This window comes from Scyliorhinus torazame, chromosome 14, assembly GCF_047496885.1.
Source record: "Scyliorhinus torazame isolate Kashiwa2021f chromosome 14, sScyTor2.1, whole genome shotgun sequence".
In the NCBI taxonomy this organism is placed as follows: domain Eukaryota; kingdom Metazoa; phylum Chordata; class Chondrichthyes; order Carcharhiniformes; family Scyliorhinidae; genus Scyliorhinus; species Scyliorhinus torazame.
In genome coordinates this window covers 211,420,242-211,430,713 of record NC_092720.1, presented here as the reverse complement: position 1 = coordinate 211,430,713, position 10,472 = coordinate 211,420,242, and the positions used below count along the sequence as shown (strand labels likewise).

Below are 10,472 nucleotides of genomic sequence, written 5' to 3'. Positions count from 1 at the left end.
GTTTTGGCCTTTGCGTCCCTAGTAGCCCGGCGCAGGATATTGCTTATGTGGAAGGAAGCCAAACCCCCGGGCGTGGAGACCTGGATAAACGACATGGTAGGGTTTATAAAGTTAGAACAGATCAAGTTCGTATTAAGGGGTTTGGCTCAAGGGTTCACCAGGCGGTGGCAACCGTTCGTCAACTACCTCGCAGAACGATAGAGGGAATGGAAAAGAAAGAAGACAACAGCAGCAACCCAGGGGGAAGGGGGGGGGGAGGTTTGTATCTTTGAAGAGTAACTATTTTTGACAAGGCAGTTGCCATTTAGTTTTGTTTTTGTTCCTGTTTATATATTATTTATTTATTTGTTTTAAACTGGCCACTGTTATTTATATTGCTTTATTGTTGTTTAAAAGAAAAACTATGTACTGTTATGTTTGGCCAAAAAATCTTGAATAAAATATATTTTTTTAAAAAGAGGGACACGAAGCAGAGTTGTAGGGAGGGAAGGACGGAGGTTGGGCCCCGGGGCAAGTGAAAATGGAGACGAAGATCCGGCATGCTCTAGGGTCCAGAATTAAGAGGAGCCTATGGAATCTCTACAGTGCATAAGGAGCACAGTACGAAGTCTTACAACACCAGATGCCATCTTTGAATTTGTCTATATATGTGTTTCTGGAACAGACCTCTTCATTCACCTGAGGAAGGAGCAGCGCTCCGAAAGCTAGTGACATCGAAACAAACCTGTTGGACTTTAACCTGGTGTTGTAAGACTTCGTACTGTGCTCACCCCAGTCCAACGCCGGCATCTCCACATCATGCATAAGGAGGCCATTGAGCTCATCGAATCTCCACCGACCATCTAAAAGAGCATCCTACATAGGCCCGTTCTCCTACCCTATCCCCATAACCTCACCTAACCTGCACATCTTTGGACACTAAAGGGGCAATTTAGCACGACCAATCCACCTAACCTGCACGTCTTTCGGGACTTGTGGGAGGAAACCGGAGCACCCGGAGGGAACCCACGCAGACAGAGGAGAACGTGCAGACTCTGCACAGACACTCACCCAAAGCCAGAATCGAACCCGGGTCCCTGATGCTGTGAGGCAGCAGTGCTAACCACTGTGCTGCCCAGATATCACGGAGGGTTTGGGGAGGCTGGAGGTGGTGACAAATATATGGGGGGCAGAGGTGGTGGAGGGAATTGAAGGCAAGGGTGAGACTTTGCTTGAGCGGTAGCCAATGCCGGTCAGTGAGCACAGGGCACGACAGGGGAAATTTGGATGATTTCAAGTTTACAGAGGGTGGAATGTAGGAGGAGCAGCCAGTTAGTGAGTTGGAATAGTCGAGTCTGGAGATATCGATAGTATGGATGAGGATTCCAGCAACCGATAATCTGAGGCAAGGAATGAAATCGGGCAGTGTCACGGCGGTGGTAATGATGATGGTGTGGGTATGTGCTTGGAAGCTCATCTTGGGGTCAAATATATCAAGACTGTGAATAGATGGTCTTAAGCTCAGTTGCGAGGGATGGACTCAGCAGTTAGGGAACCGAGTTTGGAACAGGGGCTGAAAGCAATGGCGTCAGTCTACCCAGTGTTTAACCGGAGAATATTTCTGCTCACCCAGTACCGGATGTCGGATAAACTGTCTTGATAACGTATCAGAGGGGGGGGGGGGAATTCAAGGGAGGTGAGGGTGAGATGGAGTGGAGTGTCGTCAATGTCCATGTGTAAACTAGCACTATACTATTTGTGGAAGATGTTGCCAAGATTCAGCAAGTAGATGAGACGAGGAGGGGGATGAGGATGGAACCTTGGCACACGCCAGAGGAAACGGTTCGGGAGCAGGAAGTGGAGACATTTCAAGGATTGTCTGAATATCATTCGATAAGAATGGAGGACAATTCCTCCCAGCTGGATAACGGTTGTTACAAACACAGCAGCTGTCATTGGTGAGCGAGACAGACGCCAGAGTAACGTCTGTCTCACTAATCATAAACCTTCTTATTATTGTGAAAATGAGGGAAAGCTACTGACCCCAAAACACCAGTAATACCTTTAGAATTAAAAAAAATAATTGTGCAGTGTTTTGCTATGAATATAAGAGCATGGAGGTTATGATGGGGCTGTATAAAACACTGGTTAGGCCACAGGTAGATTACTGTGTGCAGTTCTGGTCACCGCACTATAGGAAGTGATTGCACTAGAGAAGGTGCAGTGGAGATTCATAGAATTATAGAATCCCTACAGTGCAGGCCATTTGGCCATTGCACCAACCCTCCGAAAGACTACCTAGGCCCACTCCCTCTCCCTATAACTCCACCTAACATGTGGACACTAAGGGACAATTTAGCATGGCCAATCCACCTAACCTGCACATCTTTGGACTGTGGAAGGAAACCGGAGCACCCGGAGGAAACTAATGCGGATACAGGGAGAACGTACAACCTCCACACAGTCACCCAAGGTTGGAATTGAACCCAGGTCCCTGGTGCTGTGAGGCAGCAACGCTGACCACTTTGCCACCCTGTCGCTCCAGAATGTTACCTGGGCTGGAACATTGCAGCTATGAAGAGAGGCTGGTACGGCTGGGATTGTTTTCCTTAGAGAAGAGAAGGCTGAGATATATCGATAGGAAGAAACTTTTCCCTTCAGTAGAGAAGTCGGTAACCAGGGAGCATCGATTTAAGGTCAGGGGCAGGGGATTTAAAGAAAAACAGTTTCACCCGAGGGCGGTGGGGGTCTGCCTGACCAAGTGCTGCAAAATGGGATTAGAACAGATAGGTGCTTGATGGCTGACATAGACATGATGGGCCGAAGGGCCTCTTTCTGTGCTGTAAACATGCTACGGCTCTATGAGTGCTTAATAATAATAATCTTTATTAATGTCACAAGTCGGCTTCCATTAACACTGCCATTAAGTTACTGTGAAAATGCCCTCGTCGCCACATTCCGGCCCCTGTTCAGGTACACAGAGGGAGAATTCAGAATGTCCAATTCACCGAACAAGTATGTCTTTCAGGACTTGTGGGAGGAAACCCACGCAGACACGGGGAGAACGAGCAGACTGCACAGTGATCCAAGCCAGGAACCGAACCTGGGTCCCAGGCGCTGTGAAGCAACAGTGCTAGCCACCATGCTACCGTAATGTGGTCCAGCCAGATCTGGTGATGAAATTTTACACCAATTGTCCTCCATATCCATTCAAGTTGGTATTCCCTGGATTAACAGAGTGAGGATCAGGGCCAGACGAGGGGAAGGGTCACTGAGAGAGCAGTCATTTTATTGGGGACTGGAGCATCGAAATTGGAGATACATGGAACTAAAGAGCCCACGTGTGTTAAGAAACTAGAGCCCAAACATTCTGGTCTGTGACATCTGCTGCTCACAAAGATTTTCCTGACCTCGCTGCCCTTAGGCAGGCTGCTATATTCCAGTAAAACCCAACGTAATCTCCAAGAACAGAACCTCATCCTTCAATTAGGAACTTTCAGCCTCCCAGACTCAACACTGAACATAGAACATAGAAAAATACAGCACAGAACAGGCCCTTCGGCCCATGATGTTGCGCTAGATTAATCATAGATTATCATTGAATTTACAGTGCAGAAGGAGGCCATTCGGCCCTTTGAGTCTCTGCCCCCATTCTTTAAGAGGAAAGGTGTTAGTGATGATTCTGCTTTTCCCAATCACACCTCCTCTCAGCCCATCAATTGTTTAATTGTCCCATTTTCTTTTGCCTTCCACCATCATTCCTTTATCACTAAATCGCCCGTCTTCCTCCCTTTCGTGGTCATCCCTCCAATCCATCACTGCCCCTCTACTTGCTTCGAACCTGATGAAGGGTCAGTGACCCAAACTATCGACGTCCACTGGCTATATCGTGCTGAGTTTAACCAACAGCTTCAGCCATCATAGTTCCCCTGAGTCACTAAGGTTTAGTGCAGGCACTAGTGAGACAATATGGAGTGACTCGACCAGATACATTCCCCACCAACCATCTCTCCAAACCCCCAGTTTATAGAAAATTACAGAGAACATACAGCACAGAACCAGGTCATTCGACCCAACCAGTCTGTACTAGTGCTTATACTGTCCGTGAGTCTCCTGCGAACCCATTTATTTTTCAAATTCGATCATGGGATATTGGCGTCGCTGGCAAGGCCGGCATTTATTACCCATCCCTAATTGCCCCTTGGACTTGCTCAACCATTTCAGAGGGCAGTTACGTGTCGGCCAAGAATAATCCATTCCCTGGAGGACATTAATGAACCAGATTTGAATCAATGACTGTTATTCACTATTTACTTCCAGATTTATTAATTCACTGAATATCTAAGCCATTGTGGGATTCAAACCTGTCCCACCATTGCATTGAGCTGGACCTCGGGATTACTAAGACAGTGACATTAGCACCACACCAGTGTCTCAACCACTCACTGGTATTTATCCGGCTTCGGCAGGAATGCATCAATACTATTCACCTAGACACTCACCGTGGTAGTGAGTCCCACCACTCTCTGAGTGAAGAGGTTTCTCCTGAGTTACTGCCAGGATCTATTTGTGGCCATCTCGTTAGGTCACTCGTTTTGCATTTCTTACACGAATAGAGATCCACATGTCGCCATCTGGGATGGCCACTTACAAAGGAAACATGGACACTCGCAAAGACTCAAGGGAAATATGGCCAAAATAGGATTCAGGCAAACTCAGAGCCTAAATGTATATTTGCTGACAGAGAACCAGACAGTATCGAAACCCCCAGCCAATTTGCATTCTAATGGCCCATTTCCCCCGGACAAAGGGCTGATACTCAGGTATCACATACAATTCCAGACGCGAAACCCCAAAGGATAAAGAGAGACACTGCCATGTGTTTGATCTCTTTTGGCCCTGGCACACCGGCACCCTTCGGCCCGGCCTATACCTGACGCCAACTGCAGCACCACGACCAGAAGCAAGTTCAAGATCAATGATCGCTACCAGACGGCTGAGCCCAGCAGAACCGAAGTTACTTCTCCAGACCCAGCCACTCCAGGGATGGGATTCTCCGACCCCCCGCCGTGAACATGTGACCACAAGCTTAGTGTGAGGTGAGGCCAGCATTTATTGCCCACCCCTAATTATCCCTTGAGGAGGTGGTGGTGAGCTGCCTTCTTGAACCCGCTGCAGTCCCTGTGGTGTAGGTACACCCACTGTGCTGTTCGGGATGGAGTTCCAGGATTTTGACCCAGCGACAGTGAAGGAACGGCCGATATCTTTCCAAATCGGGTAAGATGGTGAGTGACTTGGAAGGGAGCCTCCTGGGGGTGGCGTTCCCAGATATCTGCTGCCCTTCCCAGAAGGGGCTGGTGAAATTCACTCTCAGAAGTCAAAATTCTTCATTCGGCATAAAAGGATCTTAATCAAATGCTGGTTGAACAATCCCCCCAATCCCGCCCCCCTGTGGAAATATCCGACCGAGGAAATAGGTCTATGAAAAATGAGTAACCCATTCCCTGAGTTGGGGCAGGGACAGTGGGGATAGCAGGGCAACAGAAACAAGGCATTACATTTGTTACACTTGGCGCAGACATTTTGTGTCACTGTACAAATCTCGCAGTCCTTACACCCAGCAAGGTTCATTCAAAATCAAATGAGAGTGCCCCTGTCACCCATTGGCAAATATTCAGGCATCTTGTTCCCTTTATGAAAGAGAATTGGTTAGGGGCTTTCTTGTGTTGCCCATCATTATTGTCTCAAGTTGCCCTGGGGTAAGTGTCGTTGATTGTGTTCACTGATTGGATCATGAGGAGTTAGAGGGGGGCGATTTTCATTTCCTCTTGTGATCCCCAAGGGCTGAAGAATGGGTAGACTTTCTCAGTGAATGTGGTAGTGAAACTGTAGATTGGCACCATGTCATCAGCATTGTAGAACCCAACCATGCCCTCCTCATAGTTCAGGTAGACGCCTATTCTTTGGGTATTCAGCTTGCACGAGATCGGCTCGGGTATGGCGGTATTAGCCTCATAGGAATTGCCGCGCTTCCCAATGGTCCAGTATCCGTTGTCTGGGGTCAGCATGATCCAGTCTTCCTTCGAGATGGACTCCTTGACCAATCCCAGGTCCCAATCTGGCTTGTTGCCCACCAGCACCTCCCAGTACTGGCTGCCTGTCTCGTACCCCTCCTCCGCCATCACAAAGAGGCGGGAGATGAACCTCTTGGGGTTGGGCTGAAGCTCCTGCCAGTCACCGTTGAACATCACAGTCAGCCGGTCCTCGGAGACTGTCAGGTAGGGGTTGGCGGTCTCGGAGTCGAAGGTCACAGGAGCTGGCAACACAAAAGGAGGTCAGGCCTTTGCATTGTCCAGAAATCACTGAAAATGAGCAGACAGGTATAAAAACAGGAAAAAGACGAACAGAATCATGGTATGGTCCAATCGTGTATGTGTGTGGCTTTCTGGTAGAGTTATTCAATTAGTCCCATGAATTGCAAAGAATCATAGAATCCCTACAGTGCTGAATGAGGCCATTCAGCCCATTGAGTCTGGACCGACCCTCTGAAAGAGCATTCCACCCAAGCCCACTTAGATATCCCAGCTGCATAGAACCTTAGTTAGGCCACACTTGGGAGTATGGTGTTCAATTCTGGTCGCCACACCACCAGAAGGATGTGGAGGCTTTGTAGAGGGTGCAGAAGAGATTTACCAGAATGTTGCCTGGCATGGAGGGCATTAGCTATGAGGAGCGGTTGAATAAACTTGGTTTGTTCTCATTGGAACGACGGAGGTTGAGGGGCGACCTGATAGAGGTCTACAAAATTATGAGGGGCACAGAGTGGCTAGTCAGAGGCTTTTCCCCAGGGTAGAGGGGTCAATTACTAGAGGGCATAGGTTTAAGGTGCGAGGGGCAAGGTTTAGAGGAGATGTACATAGAACATAGAAAATACAGCACAGAACAGGCCCTTCGGCCCACGATGTTGTGCCGAACTTTTGTCCTAGATTAATCATAGATTATCATTGAATTTACAGTGCAGAAGGAGGCCATTCGGCCCATTGAGTCTGCACCGGCTCTTGGAAAGAGCACCCTACCCAAAGTCAACACCTCCACCCAACACTAAGGGCAATTATTCATGGCCAATCCACCTAACCTGCACATCTTTGGACTGTGGGAGGAAACCGGAGCACCCGGAGGAAACCCACGCAGACACGGGGAGGATGTGCAGACTCCGCACAGACAGTGACCCAAGCCGGAATCGAACCTGGGACCCTGAATGAAAATGAAAAATGAAAATCGCTTATTGTCACAAGTAGGCTTCAAATGAAGTTACTGTGAAAAGCCCCTAGTCGCCACATTCCGGCACCTGTTCGGGGAGGCTGGTACGGGAATTGAACCGTTCTGCTGGCCTGCATTGGTCCGCTTTAAAAGCCAGCGATTTAGCCCTGTGCTAAACCAGACCCTGGAGCTGTGAAGCAATTGTGCTATCCACAATGCTACCATGCTGCCCTTAAGAATAAATAAATCGACACTATATCATTTTACCGTAATCCATGTACCTATCCAATAGCTGCTTGAAGGTCCCTAATGTTTCCGACTCAACTACTTCCACAGGCAGTGCCCATTCCATGCACCCACTACTCTCTGGGTAAAGAACCTACCTCTGACATCCCCCCTATATCTTCCACCATTCACCTTAAATTTATGTCCCCTTGTAATGGTTTGTTCCACCCGGGGAAAAAGTCTCTGACTGACTACTCTACCTATTCCCCTGATCATCTTATAAACCTCTATCAAGTCGCCCCTCATCCTTCTCCGTTCTAATGAGAAAAGGCCTAGCACCCTCAACCTTTCCTCGTAAGACCTACTCTCCATTCCAGGCAACATCCTGGTAAATCTCCTTTGCACCTTTTCCAAAGCTTCCACATCCTTCCTAAAAAGAGGCGACCAGAGCTGTACACAGTACTCCAAATGTGGCCTTACCAAAGTTTTGTACAGCTGCATCATCACCTCACGGTTCTTAAATTCAATCCCTCTGTTAATGAACGCTAGCACACCACAGGCCTTCTTCACAGCTCTATCCACTTGAGTGGCAACTTTCAAAGATGTATGAACATAGACCCCAAGATCGTTCTGCTCCTCCACATTGCCAAGAACTCTACCGTTAACCCTGTATTCCGCATTCATATTTGTCCTTCCAAAATGGACAACCTCATACTTTTCAGGGTTAAACTCCATCTGCCACTTCTCAGCCCAGCTCTGCATCCTATCTATGTCTCTTTGCAGCCGACAACAGCCCTCCTCACTATCCACAACTCCACCAATCTTCGTATCGTCTGCAAATTTACTGACCCACCCTTCAACTCCCTCATCCAAGTCATTAATGAAAATCACAAACAGCAGAGGACCCAGAACTGATCCCTGCGGTATGCCACTGGTAACTGGGATCCAGGCTGAATATTTGCCATCCACCACCACTCTCTGACTTCTATCGGTTAGCCAGTTTGTTATCCAACTGGCCAAATTTCCCACTATCCCATGCCTCCTTACTTTCTGCAGAAGCCTACCATGGGGAACCTTATCAAATGCCTTACTAAAATCCATGTACACTACATCCACTGCTTTACCTTCATCCACATGCTTGGTCACCTCCTCAAAGAATTCAATAAGACTTGTAAGGCAAGACCTACCCCTCACAAATCCGTGCTGACTATCCCTACTCAAGCAGTGTCTTTCCAGATGCTCAGAAATCCTATCCTTCAGTACCCTTTCCATTACTTTGCCTACCACCGAAGTAAGACTTACAAGTCCCCCGGGCCTGTAATTCCCAGGGTTATCCCTAGTCCTTTTCTTGAACAGGGGCACGACATTCGCCACTCTCCAATCCCCTGGTACCACCCCTGTTGACAGTGAGGACGAAAAGATCATTGCCAACGGCTCTGCAATTTCATCTCTTGCTTCCCATAGAATCCTTGGATATATCCCGTCAGGCCCGGGGGACTTGTCTATCCTCAAGTTTTTCAAAATGCCCAACGCATCTTCCTAACAAGTGTTTCATCGAGCTTACCAGTCTGTTTCACACTGTCCTCTCCAAACAATTTGGCCCCTCTCATTTGTAAATACAGAAGAAAAGTACTCGTTCAAGACCTCTCGTATCTCTTCAGACTCAATACACAATCTCCCGCTACTGTCCTTGATCGGACCTACCCTCGCTCTAGTCATTCTCATATTTCTCACAGATGTGTAAAAGGCCTTGGGGTTTTCCTTGATCCTACCCGCCAAAGATTGTTCATGCCCTCTCTCTCAGCTCTCCTAATCCCTTTCTTCAGTTCCCTCCTGGCTATCTTGTATCCCTCTAACGCCCTGTCTGAACCTTGTTTCCTCAGCCTTACATAAGTCTCCTTTTTCCTCTTAACAAGACATTCAACCTCTCTTGTCAACCATGGTTCCCTCACTCGACCATCTCTTCCCTGCCTGACAGGGACATACATATCAAGGACACGTAGTACCTGTTCCTTGAACGAGTTCCACATTTCACTTGTGTCCTTCCCTGATAGCCTATGTTCCCAACTTATGCACTTCAATTCTTGTCTGACAACATCGTATTTACCCTTCCCCCAATTGTAAACCTTGCCCTGTTGCACGCACCTATCCCTCTCCATTACTAAAGTGAAAGTCACAGAATTGTGGTCACTATCTCCAAAATGCTCCCCCACTAACAAATCTATCACTTGCCCTGGTTCATTGCCAAGTACTAAATCCAATATTGCCCATCCTCTGGTCGGACAATCTACATACTGTGTTAGAAAAGCTTCCTGGACACACTGCACAAACACCACCCCATCCAAACTATTTGATCTAAAGAGTTTCCATTCAATATTTGGGAAGTTAAAGTCACCCATGACGACTACCCTGTGACTTCTGCACCTTTCCAAAATCTGTTTTCCAATCTGTTCCTCCACATCTCTGCTACTATTGGGGGCCTATAGAAAACTCCTAACAAGGTGACTGCTCCTTTCCTATTTCTGACTTCAACCCATACTACCTCAGTAGGCTGATACTCCTCGAACTGCCTTTCTACAGCTGTTATACTATTTCTAATTAACAATGCCAACCCCCCACCTCTTTTACCACCCTCCCTAATCTTATTGAAACATCTATAACCAGGGACCTCCAACAACCATTTCTGCCCCTCTTCTATCCACGTTTCCGTGATGGCCATGGACGAGGTAAGTTGTTTACACAGAGGGTAGTGGGTGCCTGGAACTCGCTGCTGGAGGAGGTGGTGGAAGCAGGGACGATAGTGACATTTAAGGGGCATCTTGACAAATACATGAATAGGATGGGAATAGAGGGATACGGACCCAGGAAGTGCAGAAGATTGTAGTTTAGTCGGGCAGCATGGTCGGCACGGGCTTGGAGGGCCGAAGGATCTGTTCCTGTGCTGTACTTTTCTTTGTTCTTTGTTCCCCACCTTATCCCAATAACCTTTGAACCTAACCTACACATCT

General features: G+C 47.8%; 1 protein-coding gene across 4 annotated transcripts in view; it reads right to left on the bottom strand.

The window, feature by feature from the left end:
* Positions 1–2,845: 2,845 nt before the first annotated feature.
* The window catches only part of LOC140390450 (butyrophilin subfamily 3 member A1-like), an 84,593-nt gene continuing 76,966 nt past the window's right edge, over positions 2,846–10,472 (bottom strand). For all 4 annotated transcript variants that reach the window (XM_072475597.1, XM_072475599.1, XM_072475598.1 and 1 more), the window contains one exon: positions 2,846–6,295. In XM_072475597.1, coding sequence (XP_072331698.1) covers positions 5,781–6,295 — 515 coding nt within the window. In that variant the 3' untranslated portion in view covers positions 2,846–5,780. The remainder of the gene's footprint in view (positions 6,296–10,472) is intronic.